The sequence below is a fragment of the Saccopteryx leptura genome, chromosome 10, assembly GCF_036850995.1.
Source record: "Saccopteryx leptura isolate mSacLep1 chromosome 10, mSacLep1_pri_phased_curated, whole genome shotgun sequence".
Taxonomy (NCBI): domain Eukaryota; kingdom Metazoa; phylum Chordata; class Mammalia; order Chiroptera; family Emballonuridae; genus Saccopteryx; species Saccopteryx leptura.
In genome coordinates this window covers 10,430,746-10,450,221 of record NC_089512.1, presented here as the reverse complement: position 1 = coordinate 10,450,221, position 19,476 = coordinate 10,430,746, and the positions used below count along the sequence as shown (strand labels likewise).

The following is a 19,476-nucleotide window of genomic DNA, read 5'->3' as shown; positions in this document are numbered from 1 at the left end:
CCAGCATTTGTCTTTGCGCGATTGGGTGTAACACTCACGTGCACCTGACCCTGCTCAGTGTTTGCCCAGTGTGATTTCTCTGACTCAGGAAAGGACTGTTTCCATGTCTCAAGGGCTTCGGGATGACAAAAGGGAAAGTCTGGCAACAAAAGGTCATTTTTTCAAAAGCAGAAGGGCTTCATTCACATATGCCACATAACTGGCTGCTGCCAATGCATAAAAATCAGCCAAGGCATTTCCCTGAAATTGTTTCAATCCTTATAGTATGGGGCGTTAATTCTGATGACAGCAATTTCAGAAAGTAAGAGAATAGCAGCGAGGTTATTTATTTGCTATTCAGTTATTGGAGTCCCACTGGACTGAACATATGACACTTCTAACATTCATTCTGGACAAGAATCATGTTTTTATAGATCTTATGTCCCTTGCTGACTTGAGATCCTGGACCGAAGGGACCAATTTTGATTTTTATCTTTGTACATCCAAATTGAGTGTTCACGCCATTCTCCAAGGAACACCAAATTTCTCAGTAAAATACTAACTGTATTTCCACTACTAGTGCATGACGGAGTCCACATACCTTTAATATCACCAACACTATGTACTATTGTATTAAAAGATCAACTGAGGCACATTTAATTTTTTAAGTTTATTTGAGCAAACATCAACAAAAGCTAAGGGCAAGGTTTTGAGAGATAAGAAGCAAAGCAAATTATTTGATTAGCTATCGCTGACACAGGTTGAATGATTTGGGAAAGCCCAGTTCGCTGTTTGCGATTGGCTGTTTGTGTTTTATTGTTTTTTTCTTTCCTTCACCTTGAAGCATTTACAGGAATCGACTTTAGCTTAGCTTTCAGTTTGCTTATGTAGGCCACCAAAGTACCACCACACTTCAGTCTAACTGCCTCTGATTTCTTTAACAATTCTTCTCTTTTTGTCATTTTCTCATACATGGAAGAGTGAGCAAAAACTTGCTATTAGCGACACTCTTAGTCACCATCATGTTTAAGCTGTTCTTGTCTCACAAAACTTATGAAACTTACAGGTTTTAACACCAGATTTGTTGAAGACTTGTTTTTACTGTTCATTTCATGGTTCATTGTTTTTCTTTCTCCAAATGCAGTGAGACCATTTGATATACTGCTGATGCCTGTGAACATGTATTTAAGACCCTAAAGAGAACACAGTACACCAGGGACACTACAGGGATGGCTATAAGGGGAGGATACAAGAGACTGAAGTGTGTTCTTTGGCCAGCGTCTCTATGAACCAAACCGGTGCGTATCAAATAAGGAAAATACCTGAAGAGGTATCAACCTGTTTTAACTAAGTGGCTTGTTAATTTCTAGTATTTTCTTTTTCTTTTTTTTTCTGAAGCTGGAAACGGGGAGAGACAGTCAGACAGACTCCCGCATGCGCCCGACTGGGATCCACCCGGCACGCCCACCAGGGGCAACGCTCTGCCCAGGCGGTGTCGCTCTGTTGCGACCAGAGCCACTCTAGCGCCTGGGGCAGAGGCCAAGGAGCCATCCCCAGCGCCCGGGCCATCTTTGCTCCAATGGAGCCTCGCTGCAGGAGGGGAAGAGAGAGACAGAGAGGAAGGAGAGGGGGAGGGGTGGAGAAGCAAATGGGCGCTTCTCCTGTGTGCCCTGGTCGGAATCGAACCCGGGACTTCTGCACGCCAGGCCGACGCTCTACCACTGAGCCAACTGGCCAGGGCCAATTTCTAGTATTTTCTATAGACCCATAGAGGCAGACCCACATAGAGCAGGAAGTACTCGCTGTGGAACAGACTCCGTTATGTTCAGGCAATACATAATGTGAACAAATTTTATTACCTAAAACCACGTTAGCAAGAAAGCCTAGGGATTTCTGTTGTGCAACTCTGGCCTTGGCATAGATTCAGAATCGCTGTCAGATTAAGGGGCACTGTTTCCCCATTACAGAGAGAAGCAGCAAGTAGCAAAAAGGCACAATGAGGCCGTGGCTGGGTAGCTCAGTTGGTTGAGTTTTTAAAAATTATTTCACAATTAGTATATGCAAAATATTATCAATATGCTAAAAGAAATAGATACTATACCTAACTTCAAATAGCCTACATTAAGTTGGTATGGAAATATATACGTATGCATTAAGTTGAGAATAAATAACAGGACAATTTAACAATTGCAAATTGTAGCACAGGCTAGTTCAAAGTATTGAGGTCAAATCAACAGGGAGGAAGAAGCATTTAAAGAAAACCTTGCACAGATGAGCTGAATTTTAAAGGTTTCGAAGGACAGATTTGCAAACAGAATAAGAGGTTTTCCAGGTTGTGAACAATGGATGAGGATCTAGATTAAAACAAAAACTTGGCCCTGGCCGGTTGGCTCAGTGGTAGAGCGTCGGCCTGGCGTGTGTAAGTCCCGGGTTCGATTCCCAGCCAGGGCACACAGGAGAAGCGCCCATCTGCTTCTCCACCCCTCCCCCTCTTCTTCTTCTCTTGTCTCTCTCTTCCTCTCCCGCAGCCAAGGCTCCATTGGAGCAAAAGATGGCCCGGGCACTGGGGATGGCTCTTTGGCCTCTGCCCCAGGCGCTAGAATGGCTCTGGTCGTGACAGAGCAACACCCCGGATGGGCAGAGCATCGCCCCCTGGTGGGCGTGCCGGGTAGATCCCGGTCGGGCGCATGCGGGAGTCTGTCTGACTGCCTCCCCATTTCCAGCTTCAGAAAAATACAAAAAAACCCCAAACAAACAAACAAAAAAAACTTTAGCCCTGGCTGGATAGCTTGGTTGGTTAGACTCTAGAGCATCGTTCTGAAGTGCAGAGGCTGGCGGTTCAATCCCCAGCCAGGGTACATACAGGAACACATGTCCCTGTCTCTCTCCTGTTCTCCCCCTTCCTCCCTCTAAAATCAATAAAATAAACATTAAACAATTAATAAATAAAAGCTTTAAAAGAGCTACAGCCCAGGCCCTGGCCAGTTGACTCAGCGGTAGAGTGTCCACTCAGCGTGTGGAAGTCCTGGGTTTGAATCCTGGTCAGAGCACACAGGAGAAGTGCCCATCTGCTTCTCCACCCTCCCCCCCTCCTTTCTCTTTATCTCTCTCTTCCTCTCCTGCAGCCAAGGCTCAATTGGAGCAAAGATGCCCCGGGCTCTGAGGATGGTTCCATGGTCTCCGCTCAGGTGATAAAATGGATCCCATTGCAACAGTGCAACACCCCCGAAGGGTCGAGCATTGCCCCCTGGTGGGCACGCCGGGTGATCCCAGTTAGGCGCATGCGGGAGTCTGTCTGAACCCCCCACTTCTCACTTTGGAAAAATACAAAATATATTATGTGTATACATACACATACACACACACACACACACACACACACACAATAAATAAATAAGTAAGTAAGTAAGTAAAAGAGCTTCAGCCCAGAGAAAAGAGAAAAGACTGAATTAGTCTTGGAGAATGCCTTTATATAAATTATAAAATGAAGGAGGTAAAAGAGAATAAGGAAGATAATCTGTCCCTGAGAAGCGTACAATGATTATGGGACGCATAGCAGAATAGGATAGAATTTTTAAACAGGAGAGAAAGACAAAAGAAAACCCTACAAGTACATGAAATATACAGTCCGTACTCCCCAGTAATGGGGAAGAAATGCACTGTTCCTCCACTCTCCCACCATCACGACCCAGCAGCATTTAGGGAATGATGACTTTGACTAATGGTTTCCAGAGGGAATCAGGGTAAACATCCTTCTTACAACAAAAGCTTAATTCAAAATTCTCTGCTCTTTGTCTTGGAAACTTACACTGAAACAGACCTGAGTGCTTCTCTCCAGTGTGAGTTCGCTGGTGGTGATTGAAAGTGGAACGCTGACTGAAGGCTTTCCCACACTCAATACATTCATAGGGTTTCTCGCCAGTGTGAACTCTCTGGTGCACGATGAGTTGTGAGCTGTCACTAAAGGCTTTCCCACAACTGTTACATTTATAGGGTTTCTCTCCAGTATGAGTTCTCTGATGTACCATTAGACTGGAGCTGTAACTGAAGACCTTGCCACACTCGTTACATTCATAAGGTTTCTCACCAGTGTGAATTCTCTGGTGTATAATGAGGTGTGAGTTTTGATTGAAGGCTTTCCCACACTCACTGCATTTATAGGGCTTTTCGCCTGTGTGAAGTCTCTGATGTCGAATAAGACATTTGCTCAGGCTGAATGCCTTACCACACTCAGTACATTCAAAAGGCTTTTCTCCAGTGTGAATTTGCTCATGGTCAGCAAGTTGAGAGTGCTGATAGAAGGCTTTCCCACACTCCCTACATTTGTATGGCTTATCCCCAGTGTGGACGCTTTTATGTCGAAGAAGACATTTATTCCGACTGAAGGCTTTGCCACATTCAATACACTCATAAGGCTTCTCCCCAGTGTGGATTCTCTCATGGTCCATAAGATTTCTGTTAGAACATAAAACTTTCCCACACTCGTTACATTTGTAGGGTTTATCACCAGAGTGAAGTACTTGATGTCGGGTAAGACTTTTACTCCGAATGAAGGTCTCCCCACACTCACTGCATTCATAAGGTTTTTCCCCAGTATGGGTTCTCTGGTGGTCAATGAGTTGGGAACTCTGAGTGAAGGCTTTCCCACACTCATTACACTTATATGGTTTCTCCCCGTTATGGAGTCTCTGGTGTTGAACGAGATGGGAGCTGTGCCGATAGGTCTTCCCACACCTGCTGCACTCATAGGGCTTTTCCCCTGTGTGGATTCTGAGATGCACTATGAGCTGAGACGTCTGCCTGAAGGTCTTACCACACTCGTTACACTCATAGGGCTTCTCTCCAGTGTGGATTCTCTGGTGGCCAATGAGGTGTGAACTCCGATTGAAAGCTTTGCCACATTCATCACACTGATAGAATTTCTGTGACTTCAGAGCGTGAAGTTCTGCAGGACTGGAAGGCAGAGTCAGATGTTCCCCAAGTGCCTCATCGTCCGCACCTCCATCTTTGGTGGATTTGATTTTATCCTCACATGTTATTTCCAAGGGGTCCCTTTCCAGTCTGCTCCCTTCCTCCTCCGAGGGCTGTGCCTCCGGATTCCCGAACGCGTCTTCACAGGCCTCTCCAGCCTCTGGTCCCCCAGCCACCACCCCATCTAGGCCTCCTGATGTCCCAGCAGGTGGCTCTGATCCTTTAGAAATTTCCTGCCTTGGAGGCAACTCTGAACTCTCCATCCTAGTCTCACCTGATGCCAAAAGAAAGAAGAAAAAAAGCTTTTACTTATTTCTTGTCTTGTTGAGGAAACAGCATCATCAGGAGTCTAGGTGCCTGAAAAAGTCTTCACATTATGGGTAAGGAATAAAGGGACACATTAGGAATAAAAGAAAATGAAAAATAGCTTAAATTTTCTTCATGGACAGAAAGAAAGAAGGGGAAGGTCAGTGGAGGAGGGTGGATAAAGACCATCTGGACAGACAGATGGGGACTCAGCACAGCCCAGTGAGGTGCGCATTTAAAAGGCAAGAGACGAGACGGAAAGCATGTTTGATCTTCCCGAAGATGTTTTGTGGTCTTAGTAAATGATGAACTCTTAAGATCTTTTTTAAAGCATGACATTGTATGGTTCATGATTCTCAGCAAAGATGATGAGGAAAGAAGGTAAGGGCAAACACCTCAAATCAAATATGAGAAAAAATGTGGGCAAACACAAAAGTGAAAGGGAGACTTACATTATCAGGGTATAATTAGAAAAAATTGCCTGATCAGGCGGTGGTGCAGTGGATAGAGCCCCGGACTGGGATGCAGAAGACCCAGGTTCGAGACCCTGAGGTCGCCAGCTTGAGCGCAGGCTCATCTGTTTTAAGCAAAAGCTCACCAGCTCGGACCCAAGGTCACTGGCTCGAGCAAGGGGCTCCTCGGTCTGCCAAAGGCCCGCGGTCAAGGCACGTATGAGAAAGCAATCAATTAACAACTAAAGTGTCACAACAAAAAACTAATGATTGATACTTCTCATCTCTCTCTGTCCCTGTCTCTGACTCTGTCTCTGTAAAAAAAGAAAAAAAAAGAAAAAAAAAAGAAAAAATGTATAACAAAGGAGTGCTTCTGGTACGACAGGTCAGTGACAGGATTTAGAGAGCCACGGGCTCAGCAGCACTGATGGGGACAGCAGAGCTCTAGGAGCCTATGGACCCCAGAGCACTGATGGGAAGAACTAGTACTGCATTCCTATAAAAACTGAGAAAGGCATCAATAATTTGAAGCATAAATCAAAATACATCGTTGATATCTTGATAATCTGGAATCATAAGAAAACTGAACAGCTGAATAGTGTTTTTGAATTCTAGAATTTTCTAATACGAAGGCTGGGCCTGACCTGTCATGGCACAGTGGATGGAGCATTGACCTGGAATGCTGAGGTCGCTGGTTCGAAACCCTGGGCTTGCCCGGTCAAGGCACATACAGGAAGCAACTACTACAAGTTGATGCCTCCTGCTTCTCCCTCCTTACTCTCTCTTAAAAAAAGAAATGCAAAGGCTGATAGAAGGCAGAGCATCACAGTCATCTAAACACAAAACTTTTGGTTTGTTTCATCTGAACAGGGTCATAGCCTTCATGCTATTTTAGTATATGGAAAGTTAAAGATATGTGGTCCCTCGACTGAGATCGAAGTGACGCCCAAGCTCACCTCTCCAGAGTGGCTACTGTCCTCGACTTCTCAAAGAACCTAACCCGCCACATCCCCCTCCAGAAAACTGGCAAGCCCGTTTCTGCTTGTAGAAAAGCTGAGGCCATTATACTTTGTACCGAGGAACCCTGCTCATCCCATGACGGACCACAACCAGCGGGAAAAGGAAAGAGATAGGCAGGGAGCGGCCAAGTTACATTCCCAGTATGACTCCAGCATGACAGTTCACTTCCTTTGGTTGCCGAGGCTGCCCGGCTCTCCGGTCTCAATGCTTCCCCCACTCTGGTCTCACCGGGCAGCTGGGACAGGGTTCCCTCTCCTCTAGGCTGATGGTAACACAGCTCATTGCTGACCATAACGTGAGCGGCTCTGTCCCTTACAAGCACACACTCTGACCTGACCACCCAGCTCAGTCCATAATGAAGAGAGCACGTCGACACTGTTAGAGCCGGGTGATGGGCGCAGGGAGGGGCATTATACCGCTGTGCTTTGTCTATGTTGCAATTTTTCATTATAAAAAGGTAAAAAAGAAAAGGGCTATAAAAAAGAAAATGGGAAGGATGCAGCTGCTAAGCTGCCGGGGCACAGACCATACCCAGCAGGGCCAGGCTGCGGGGAGTTTGCGGCTCACAGTTCCGGTGCAGGGCTGTCTGCCTCAGGGCCGGCTCTCCCCACTTCTTCTCAGTGTCGTCCACAGACAGGGACCTGTCCGCTGCAGACCCCTGCAATGACAGGCTTCTACTGCTCAGTGACATTCCCAACCCGAAGGGCATGGAGTCATCAGGGTTACCAAGAGCACAGGGTAAGGGCCCTGGTGGGCAAAGGGGTGCAGGAGGGAGAGGCTGGGATGACATCTAAAAGGACAAGTCCACGGCCCTGGCCAGTTGGCTCGGTGGTAGAGCGTCGGCCTGGTGTGCAGAAGTCCTGGGTTGGATTCCCGGCCAGGGCACACAGGAGAAGCGCCCATCTGCTTCTCCAGTCCTCCCCCTCTCCTTCCTCTCTGTCTCTCTCTTCCCCTCCCGCACTGGAGGCTCCATTGGAGCAAAGATGGCCCGGGCGCTGGGGATGGCTCCTTGGCCTCTGCCCCAGGCGCTAGAGTGGCTCTGGATGCAACAGAGCGACGCCCCGGAGGGGCAGAGCATCGCCCCCTGGTGGGCAGAGCGTCGCCCCCTGGTGGGCGTGCTGGGTGGATCCCAGTCGGGCGCATGCGGGAGTCTGTCTGACTGTCTCTCCCCGTTTCCAGCTTCAGAAAAATACAAAATAAATAAATAAATAAATAAAATAATAAAAGGACAAGTCCAGGGCAGGACAGAGGTCATGAACTCAGCAGGAGCCACCGGAGCGGTCTCAGAACGGGCTAGGGCCCCGGAGAGGATCTCTGGCCGTTCCTGGGCCACACTCGGAACTCCGGAAAGACAGAAAGAACCAGGCTCACCTGGGGCCTGAGCGTCCGAAGCACAGTCGCTGCTGCTTGGTCTCCTGTGTTCCCCACGTGGGGAAGGGCAGGCCCCGGGGAAGCACGTTGAGCTGAGGGAGGAAAGAAATCTATGAGTGGTCAAGCCCTGCCCTGGGCTCCAACAAGACTGTATCCCAGTGAAAGGATCAAGGCCCCCAAACAAATCCATACATCTATGTTTAACTTATTTTTGATGCTGGTCTCAAGAGCATTGAAAGCGGAAATAGACTTCTCAACAAATGGTGTTGGAACAATTGGTTGTCTACACACAAAAAGATGAGGTGGGACCCCATATGAAAATTATATGGACAGCAGGCCTTGGCACCTGTAGCAAACTGCTCCAGGTCTCAGACAATTCTTGGCCTGAGCCAGGTCGTTCACTTGGTCAGAGTATTGTCCCGATGTACCACGGTTGTGGGTTCGATCTCCAGTCAGGGCACATAGAAGAATCAACCAATAAATGCATAAATAAGTAGAACAAATCAATGTCCCCACACCTCTGAAAAATCAATCAATTTAAAAAATGTAAATATGGACAATCCTTATCGCCAATTGAGATTGATTCTTTTAATACTTCACCAAATATTTAATGAGTTACTATGTACCGGGCACTAGGGTCACAGCAGCGAATACAGCAGTGCCTTGAGGTAGTGACAGGTGCTATGCAGTGTGAAACCAGGACGGAGGAGGCTAAGAGGAAAGATCAGGGAAGGGGAAGCGGAAGCTCAAAAATCCAGTCCTGTGGAGTCCATCACAATTCACCTGGGGAGTGCTCTCAGACTGGTTGTGATATAAAAGCATCGGAGATTGCAAAGTAAGGTATGTTTACTCTACTTTATGCATTTGTACTCTCAAGTGACTGTGACGTCAATGAAAACTTACACACTAATACTTCCTGGATACCAGGAGAATAGAAAACTTAACAGTGGAATAGTTAGTACTATTTGCTTTTATGCTTTTAGAAACTGTTTATTTTTCATCATCTTGTTTTTTTTTCTTTTCTGTATTTTTCTGAAGCTGGAAACAGGGAGAGACAGTCAGACAGACTCCCACACGCGCCTGACCGGGATCCACCCAGCACACCCACCTGGGGCGAAGCTCTGCCCACCAGGGGGCGATGCTCTGCCCACCAGGGGGCGATGCTCTGCCCCTTCGGGGCGTCGCTCTGCCGTGGCCAGAGCCACTCTAGCACCTGCGGCAGAGGCCAAGGAGCCATCCCCAGCGCCCGGGCCATCTTTGCTCCAATGGAGCCTTGGCTGCGGGAGGGGAAGAGAGAGACAGAGAGGAAGGAGGGAGGGGTGGAGAAGCAAATGGGCGCTTCTTCTATGTGCCCTGGCCGGGAATTGAACCTGGGTCCCCCGCACGCCAGGCCGACGCTCTACCGCTGAGCCAACCGGCCAGGGCCTCATCTTTTTTTTTTTTTTAAGCAAGAGAGACAGGAAGGGAAAGAGGTGAGAAGCATCAACTTGTAGTTGTGTCACTTTAGTTATTCATTGATTGCTTCTCATACGTGCTTTGACCAGGGTGCTCCAGCCAAGCCAGGAACCCTTGCTCAAACCAGTGACCTTGAACTCAAGCCAGCGACCTTGGGCTCAAGCCAGCGACCATTAGTTCATGTCAACGATCTCATGCTCAAGCAGCTGAGCCCACACTCATGCTGGTGAGCCTGCGCTCAAGCCAGTGACCCTGAGGATTCAAACCTGGGACCTCAGCACTCCAGGTCCATGCTCTCCCCACTGCACCACCATTGTTCAGGCTTCCATCACCCTTATTTCCATTCTGTTAAGAGTTTGTGGAAGAACAGCTGAAGATCACTCGGTGGTTGTTCCTACACATAGTGGCCTGAGCAGTGGGGGCTGTAGACCAGTCCTCTGTGGCGGGCTGAGCGCTCCAGTCTTCAATAGGAAACCGCTGCACGGAGGGCACCTGCGCGCCTTCAGACCAGCCAGCGGCCCGCGGTTGAGCAGCAGTGAACTCGGGAGCTGGAGCAGTGCACGAACCCTGAAACTCCTACTTGGTCACAGCCTTTCCAGCAGCAGCCTGCGTTTCCTTTTCTATCCCTTCAGGATCTCTGTTGAAGTAGAGGTCAGGTATGACTTCTCATGGGTGTTCACAGGAGATGGTGCCACGCATGTGCAGAACTTCCCAGGCCAGCATCCACCACATAAGACCCACTGAGTGAGCCCCCTTGTTGTTGCAAGAGATGGTAATGTCCACGTAGCACAGGGGAGAGTCTGTGTTACACAGAGCAATGGTAGGCAGGTTAGCATGTGAGGGGCAGATGGTCAGCCCTGGAATCAGTCACCACCAGAAGTCTCGGCTTCTGGAAGGCTGCCTGGATCTGGTTGGTTAGTTAAGGTTCCAGGAGTGAAGGGGCCAGCAACAGAAGTGGCTCCAGTGGCAGCAGCAAACTTCAGGACAGTTCAGTGTTCCTGTACGATATGACACTGGCATCAGCAGGGTTTTCAGTGGCAACAATGGCACGAGCTGCCAGCAGAAGCTTCTCCCAGGTTCTCTGCAGATTTCCGATGTAGATGCCATCTCTTTTCCTTTTGGAGAGGCATTGTCCCATGTGGAAGTCAAGGTTGGTGCCACCTAATTGGGTTCCTGCTGCAAAGACTTTGAGGACATCCTTCTCCTTTATTTGCAGGACATCAAGGGCTCCTGACATTGTGCAGTTTCCCTTTTAGTTATGAGGGAATTGAGAACAATACCTCATGGGCATCTCTCTGGGTAGCACAGAAAAGGGCAAAAAAAAAAAAATTAGTATATTTGAGGCTTTGTCAATTCCTCTTTCAAGTAATATTAGGTTTATCTTCAAAACATTCACCTCTTTCCATCTTACAGGATAGATTACTTTTCTAATCAAAATTTGTCTGACTTCTTGTGCATTAATCTTACGTAAGAGCAGCCTTACTGGCCAGTCCCTGAACGTGCACACAAATTTGCATGTGTGTAACAGACAGAAATTCCCTGAACCAAAATACAGCTAAAAACACCCCCGTGACATTTCCTCTGCAAAACAACGGACCTGATATTAATGAGTTTTCAGTATAAACTACAAACAGTTTAAAACAGGATGGTGTTCTTTCTTGGCTCCCACTTTTAATTCAGGAAGGAGACCTTGATTTCAGGAAGGCCTATGCAAGTCAGAGGACAGTACAATGGTTCTAGGTTAGGGATGGACCTTATGTTGACAAACCTGCATTTTACACACTCCTCTTTCATGCTGAAAACAATCATCCTAATAAACAAGATTCAATTTGTAATAACTATGTGTGGTGGCAGGTAGGTACTGGAAATATCAGGGGGAAGGAAAGCTTTGTAAAGTATATAACTGTCTAACCACTACGCCGTACACCAGAAACTAATACAAAATAATACTGAATGTAAACCGTAATTGAAAAGTAAAATTTAAATTAAAAAATACACAAATAAAGGTGGCCTGTGCAAGAATATAACAACAAAATGGTTTTGCTATTTTTTTCCCACAAACATGACTTGTTGAGTATTTACAGCCTCACGCATTGTGTACTATAAAAAATATGCTGTAAACAGAATGTTTTCCTTTAATTATACTTGCAAAAATATGGTGTCATAATGCTAGCTGGTTACCAAAAGTAACCAGTATATGAACAAATGCATTCCACAAGTTAAAGACATTATAATTCAAACAGCACTAGCATAATGTACTTACTGCCACTAAGTTATACTTCTTAAAATGGATATGCATCATGTGATATGTGCTTTTTATCATAGTACCAAAAATAGTTTTTTAAAAGCAATATACAAATATGGTACACAAGAAACAATGTTATATCAATTATACCTCAATAGGAAATTAAATAAAAGTAAATAAAATGTATTGATTATGTTTACTTTTTTTTTTTTTACAGAGACAGAGAGTGAGTCAGAGACAGAGAGATGAGAAGCATCAATCATCAGTTTTTCCTCCCGACACCTTAGTTGTTCATTGATTGCTTTCTCATATGTGCCTTGAGCACGGGCCCAAGCTGGTGAGCTTTTGATCAAACCAGATGAGCCCATGCTCAAGCTGATGACCTCGAGGTCTCGAACCTGGGTCCTCCGCATCCCAGTCCGACGCTCTATCCACTGCGCCATCGCCTGGTCAGGTTTGATTACGTTTAAAAAGCAACAATACAATCCCATTTCATATAAATATGTATACATATGTATGTATTTGCAAATTATGCATACATTTCGTTTTTATTGATTTGAAGAGAAATATCCCTCTGTTGTTCTATTTATTTATGCATTCACTGGTTAATTCATAGATGAACTCCTGACCAGGGATGGAACCCGCAACCTTTGCATGTCGGAATGATGCTCCAACCAACTGAACTAACTGGCCAGGGCTTTTGCATAAATTTTAAAATATCAGAAAGCCTCCAAACGAAAACGGTGGCGGATTGCAGTTACTTTTACTTTTCTTAGACTCACCCGCGTCGCCTAATCGTCGGTAATGAGAACGCTTTGTTTGCACAATTGGGAGATGAGAGAAAGCACGCAAACCATCCCTCCAAATTCTCCCTCGGGGCGCCCCGGGCGGCGCAGGGCCCAGATCCGCCCTCGGCGCAGCGGGGACGGAATCGCGGCCGGCCCACCCGCCCCGGGCGCAGCCTCCAGGTCCAGCCTCAGCCGCCTCTCAGGCTTCCGCGCTCCAGCCGACCTGCCGCACCCCGTGCGGCACAGCAGTCCCCGAAGCCACACACCGTCTTCCGCGGCCTCCACTCCCGACTCCCGGATGCCCCGCGCGGGTCTTGCGGCCGGATCTAGTCGCGCATGCGCATCGTCTCCCCGACCTCGGCGGTCCTTCTAGGAAACTGGGCGGGCCAACGTCTTGGCTCCTCCCGGTTCCAATGCAGCACTGGCCTGTCTCGGAGCTGTCGGGACTCATCCCCAACACATCCCACTTTCTTTTTTTTTTTTTTTTTTTTAATTTTTATTTCTTTTTTTTTAATCTTTTTAAAATATTTTATTTATTTATTTATTTATTTTTTAATATTTATTTTTATTTTATTTATTCATTTTAGAAAGGAGAGAGAGAGGGAGAGGGAGAGAGAAACAGAGAGAGAGAAGGGGGAGGAGCAGGAAGCATCAACTCCCATATGTGCCTTGACCAGGCAAGCCCAGGGTTTCGAACCGGCGACCTCAGCATTTCTAGGTCGACGCTTTATCCACTGGGCCACCACAGGTCAGGCTATATTTTATTTATTGATTTTTAGAGAGAGGGGAGAGAGAGAGAAAGAGAGAGAGAGAGAGAGAGAGAGAAAGGGGAGGAGCAGGAAGCATCAACTCCCATATGTGCCTTGACCAGGCGAACCCAGGGTTTCGAACCGGCAACCTCAGTGTTCCAGGTCGACGCTTTATCCCACTGCGCCACCACAAGTCAGGCACATCCCACTTTCAACGCTGGACGCTTGCCCTCCATTTACCGGTGTCCACTCGCGCCCCACAGCTCTATCACCCTTGGTCTCGTTCCCTCTTCCCTCCCAACGTAGGTACAGGGCTGCTCTTTTTTTGTTTTGTTTTGTTTTTTGTATTTTTCTGAAGTTGGAAACGGGGAGGCAGTCAGACTCCCGCATGCGCCCGACTGGGATCCACCCAGCATGCCCACCAGGGGGCGATGCTCTGCCCATCTTGGGGCGTCGCTCTGAGGCAGAGGCCATGGAGCCATCCTCAGCACCCGGGCAAACTTTGCTCCAATGGAGCCTTAGCTGCGGGAGGGGAAGAGAGAGACAGAGAGGAAGGAGAGGGGGAGGGGTGGAGAAGCAGATGGGCGCTTCTCCTGTGTGCCCTGGCCGGGAATCGAACCCGGGACTCCCGCACGCCAGGCCGACGCTCTACCACTGAGCTAACCAGCTAGGGCCACGGGGCTGCTCTTGGGGCCTCCGTCCCCCCAGGGAAGACACAGGATACAAAGCTAGGAGTCAAAAGAGGGACTAGTAAAATCCAGTTGGTCCTGGAGGGGAAGAGCTGTTAAGGAAATGTAACAACGTGGTTCAGAACCCCCGAGTTCGCTATAGGTATTGGAAGCTAATAGAAGCCCTAGCCTTCGGGTAGGGACATGACCAACCCGTAGTCTAGTACAGAGGGAGCTCAAAACGGCCCTATTTTGTTTAAGAAGATACTGAATTGCTTTTCAAAGTCAACAGACTAAAAACCACAAGTCACTGCGGAAGCATTCCCAGGGGAGAGACTCTGACCACCAGCTGCACCTGGAACCAGTCTTGCTCCCCTCAACCCCACAGAACTAAAGGTCAGGGACATAACTGGAACTTCAACCTTGGAACCCTTTCAGAAGTGAAGGGTCTGTTGTCAAGGAAGATCCAGTGCTGATGTCTTACCATAAATGGCCGCAAGGTCCTCCAAATTAAAACTCTCCCTGCCAGCACTTCCCATACCTGCTCCCCTAAACACTGATAACCCGCCCAAATCCTGGATCAGAGAGTTTGGCATTTTTTCAGCATAAGCTGTTCTTTCTCCATTGTGTAGCAGTATACAACAAACACTGCTTTCTTTCACAGCAACCCAGCATCATTGTAATTGGACAAACTCTTTGCTCGGTTACACCAGGAAAATAAGTACGCCTTACCTGACTGTCCTCTGATTTCCTGCCAGGGCCTGCCACTGGTCCAGTCTAACTGGAAGCTGGTGGTGTTACCAGACAGGGTACCTGGCCCTTTGGGTCTGCCTAAGGCCAGCCGGTAATGTGAAGGCTCTTGAATTCATGTAGGAAAAATTTCACAACACAGGTCTAGGTAATTTGGAGAGTATGTTTATTAAAGCTGGGGACAATGAAATAAGGAAGGGTTTAGAATATAAGAAACAACAGGAGGGCCCTGGCCAGTTGGCTCAGTGGATAGAACATCAGCCCAGTGTACGAACATCCTCGTTTGATTACTGGTCAGGGCATACAAGAGTAGTGACCCTGGCCGGTTGGCTCAGCGGTAGAGCGTCGGCCTGGCGTGCAGGGGACCCGGGTTCGATTCCCGGCCAGGGCACATAGGAGAAGCGCCCATTTGCTTCTCCACCCCCCCCTCCTTTCTCTCTGTCTCTCTCTTCCCCTCCCGCACTGGAGGCTCCATTGGAGCAAAGATGGCCTGGGCGCTGGGGATGGCTCCTTGGCCTCTGCCCCAGGTGCTAGAGTGGCTCTGGTCGCGGCAGAGCGACGCCCCGGAGGGGCAGAGCATCGCCCCCTGGTGGGCAGAGCATCGCCCCTGGTGGGCGTGCCGGGTGGATCCCGGTCGGGCGCATGTGGGAGTCTGTCTGACTGTCTCTCCCCGTTTCCAGCTTCAGAAAAATACAAAAATACAAAAAAAAAAAAAAAGAGTAGTGACCATCTGTTTCTCTCCCCCACCCCCAGGCAGTGGGTCACTTCATTCCAGCATCAGCTAGACATGCTGAGAATAGCTTGGTTAGTCCAAGCAATGGCCTCAGGTGCTAAAAATAGCTTGGTACTCAAGCATCAGCCCTAGACAGGGGTTGCCAGGTGGATCCCGGTCAGGGTACATGTGGATTCTATCTCCTCTACTCTCACTTAAAAAAGAAAAAAGAAACAATAGGGGAGCTGAGACGGGCTGCTTTGTCTCTCTCTAGAAGTGTTATAGGGAAGAAATGAGCCTAGACTGGGCTGCTTTGGCTCACTGGGAACTCAGAGAAAAGAGGACTTTGGCCTGACCTGTGGTGGCACAGTGGATAAAGTGTCGACCTGGAATGCTGAAGTCGCCGGTTCAAAACCCTGGGCTTGCCTGGTCAAGGCACATATGGGAGTTGATGCTTCCTGCTCCTCCCCCCTTTCTCTCTCTCTCTCTCTCTCTCCTCTAAAATGAATAAATAAATAAAAATAAAAATTAAAAAAAAAAAAGAAGAAGGGGACTTTGGAGATAGGTTCAGGGGCTTAGCCTAGGACAAGCTGTTGCTGCCCATTGCTCCCCAGGTTGCAAGTCTCGTGGGGACCATTAAGAGTTTAGAAAATAGGCCCTGGCTGGTTTGCTCAGCGGTAGAGCATCAGCCCGGCGTGTGGAAGTCCTGGGTTCGATTCCTGGCCAGGGCACACAGGAGAAGCGCCCATCTGCTTCTCCACCTTTCCCCCTCTTCTTCTTCTCTCTCTCTCTTCTCCTCCCACAGCCAAGGCTCCATTGGAGTAAAGTTGGCCCAGGCACTGAGGATGGCTTCATGGCCTCCACCTCGTGCTAGAATGGCTCCAGCTGCAACAGAGCAACGCCCCAGATGGGCAGAGCATCGCCCCCTGGTAGGCATGCCGGGTGGATCCCGGTCGGGCACCTGCGGGAGTCTGTCTGACTGTCTCCCTGCTTCTCATTTCAGAAAAATACAAAAAAAAAAGTAAAGAAAAGAAAAAAGAAAACAAACAAACAAACAAATTCTAACAACAATAAAAGCTTGTGGCCTGACCTGTGGTGGCGCAGTGGATAAAGCGTCGACCTGGAATGCTGAGGTCGCCGGTTCGAAACCCTGGGTTTGCCTGGTCAAGGCACATATGGGAGTTGATGCTTCCAGCTCCTCCCTCCTTCTCTCTCTCCTCTCTCTCCCTCTCTCTCTCTCTCTCCTCTCTAAAAATGAATAAATAAAATAAAAATAATAAAAGCTTTGACGCCTCAGGCCCCTATCCCACTCCTTAGCTCAGGAGAGCATATAAGCTTCAATTGATTGCTTTTGAATCTCAAGTCTTTGTGGGGCTCTTGTATATATAATATGACACTAAATTGGATTTTTTCTTGTTAATCTGTTTTATATCAATTTAATGATTAGAACCAGCCAAAAAACTAGAAAGTAAGAAGGGAACATTTTTTTGCCCCAACCCCTAAGTCAGGAAATCTTGGAGTAATCTTTGATTCCTCTTTTTCCTTCATCTCTCTGCACCAATGTAAACAATCAGAAAATCTTGCACACTAGCCTTTCAAAACATATCACAAACCAATCCATCTCTTTCTGGCTGCACAGCACCTTGCCAGGTCCTGGTCTTTGTCTTCCCTGAAATGCACCCCCACGGTGGTGTCCTAACTGGCCTCCCTGCTTTCCCGCCTGATACCACCATCAATTTCCTCGCAGCAAATGCCTTAATCTGGCCTCTGTCCACCTCTGACAGCCTCTCTGACACTGTCCCTCTCATCCAGTCACCATGCCTCCCTTCTGCTACCTGATCAACCTAGTCAGTTACATCTCACCTCAGAGCCTTTGCAGCTACTTTTCCCTCTGCCTGGAATGTTCCTCTCCTACGTCTTCAGGGCTGTACCAGCCTTTCTTCCATTCAATTTCCAGTTTAAATGGTACCTGTTCAGACAGGATGATGATTTTGTTTTAATGGTACCTGTTGATGTAAGAGTATGAGATTTACTGTTATTGTCTTCCAACTTATGTGCTACTTTTAGAAACAAAATTCTGAAGCTTCCAAAATACTAAGATTAGCCAGTGAAATGTTAAGATATAATGAAAGAAGAGAACTGAAGATTCTCCTACAAATCATCCTATTTATTTCTCTGTAAAGCACTCATTTACTGCAATTTTCTCATATACAGTAGCTGTTTTTTCTGTCCATTAGCAGGCACCTCTATCCTGTTAGCGACTGTGTTCTCAGGACCCTGGACAACTCCTGGTACAGAATACAGTAAATATGATGAATGACTATTGTAAATATACATGCACCTCTGCACCTATCAGCACAGCTTTAAAACACATAGGCAAATACTAACAGACCTATAAACAGACAAAAATGTGGTAGACCAACCCACCTCCCTTAGAAATATACTAAACAAGAAGCAAAAACATTTTAACCCAAAGATAGACTGATGAGAACAATCTAAAAGCTCTGGGAAGGAGATAGAACAGGAATTTAGTGTCACATCTCTTTCTGGAAAAACCTCTCTAGGCCCAGGGTTATGAATGAAGTTTCCAGCTCAGAGTGATGATAGCTGTTAAGAGTGGGTCACCTGACCAGGCGGTGGCGCAGTGGATAGAGCGTCGGACTGGGACATGGAGGACCCAGGTTTGAAATCCTGAGGTCGTCAGCTTGAGTGCGGGCTCATCTGGTTTGAGCAAGGCTCACCAGCTTGAGCCCAAGGTTGCACGTTACTTGGTCTGCTGTAGCCCCCCGTCAAGGCACATATGAGAAAGCAATCAATGAACAACTAAGATGCTGCAACAAAGAATTGATGCTTCTCATTTCTCTCCCTTCCTGTCTGTCTGTCCCTATCTGTCCCTCTCTCTCTGTTTCTGTCACACACACACACACACAGGAGTGGGTCAGTCTCATCAGTGCTAGGTTTCTGACACCTTCCAAGTCCAGACTGTGCCCAGTCACTGTGGGCTGAACAGCTCCAGCTGTCCTTGTTTACTAAAATTATTTTAGAGCTGGTGACATTGACACATAGTCTAAACACTGCTGGCTGAGCACAAAGGTGCTATGGCTCACCATCACTGCGGAGATCATGTAGATCAGAAGCCTTTAGGATGTGACCTTTGGCCACAGCTTTTCAAAAATCCCACAAGATTGGTGGTAGATTAGTTCACCAAATTCAACAAGGTCCCACCATTTCACTATTCCTGGACTTAGGAAGTTGTTCACTGTAGCAGACATTCAGATTTGGACATCACCAGCTTGTGAAAGTCAGGTGGAAGAAACAGTGAGTAGATAAACTCACCCAGAAAGGGAAAGTGTGAAAAGTGAGATGAAAAGAAAGGTCAGGTAAATCCCGGGAACATTGACATTTAAAGGATGGATGGAGGAAGAAGCTGGTCAATATTGAGAGCCCAGTAATTGATGCTATAGACCAGGAAGGGTGCGTCAAAGTAAAACTGAGGGAGTTCATTATAGCTGAAGTCAAAGTAGAAGGCAAGTTCAAGAAAATAAGCCTGACCTGTGGTGTCGCCGTGGATAAAGCATTGACCTGAAATGCTGTGCTTGCAGGTTCAAAACCCCGGGCTTCCCTGGTCAAGGCACGTATGGGAGTTGATGCTTCCTGCTCCCTCTCCTCTAAAAATAAATAAATAAATAAACAAACAAACAAACAAACAAATAAATAAATCTAAAAAAGAAAGTAAGACAGTCCTGTGGCAGATAATCTGTGTTGGTTTACCCGACATCTTTTCCCACCCCTTTTCACCTTGACTTTATTAGAGCGGTGGCTGTCCAATACAGCAACCACTAGCCACATACAGCTGTTTGAATTTAAATTACTTTAAATCAAATAAAATTCAAAATTCACTTCTCAAATTATACTAGCCATATTTCCAAGATCAGACGAGATGGGGCAAGTTCAAAATGATTTGGCCGTAGTCTATACCGGCCGTATTTCGAGTGCTCAGTTACCCCATG

The 19,476-nt window shown here is 47.3% G+C and overlaps 1 protein-coding gene and 1 pseudogene across 1 annotated transcript; both read right to left on the bottom strand.

Annotated features, from left to right (window-relative positions):
* Positions 1–2,789: 2,789 nt before the first annotated feature.
* On the bottom strand, positions 2,790–7,524 carry LOC136382160 (zinc finger protein 852-like). The gene is made up of 2 exons (XM_066351141.1): positions 7,260–7,524; positions 2,790–5,224 (listed from the first exon to the last, which is right to left on the bottom strand). Exons 1-2 carry the CDS (start codon positions 7,516–7,518, stop codon positions 3,678–3,680), a joined length of 1,806 nt encoding a protein of 601 aa, XP_066207238.1. The 5' UTR covers positions 7,519–7,524; the 3' UTR covers positions 2,790–3,677.
* A 2,004-nt stretch (positions 7,525–9,528) lies between these two features.
* Positions 9,529–19,098, bottom strand: LOC136382162 (small ribosomal subunit protein uS2 pseudogene; annotated as a pseudogene).
* Positions 19,099–19,476: the final 378 nt, after the last annotated feature.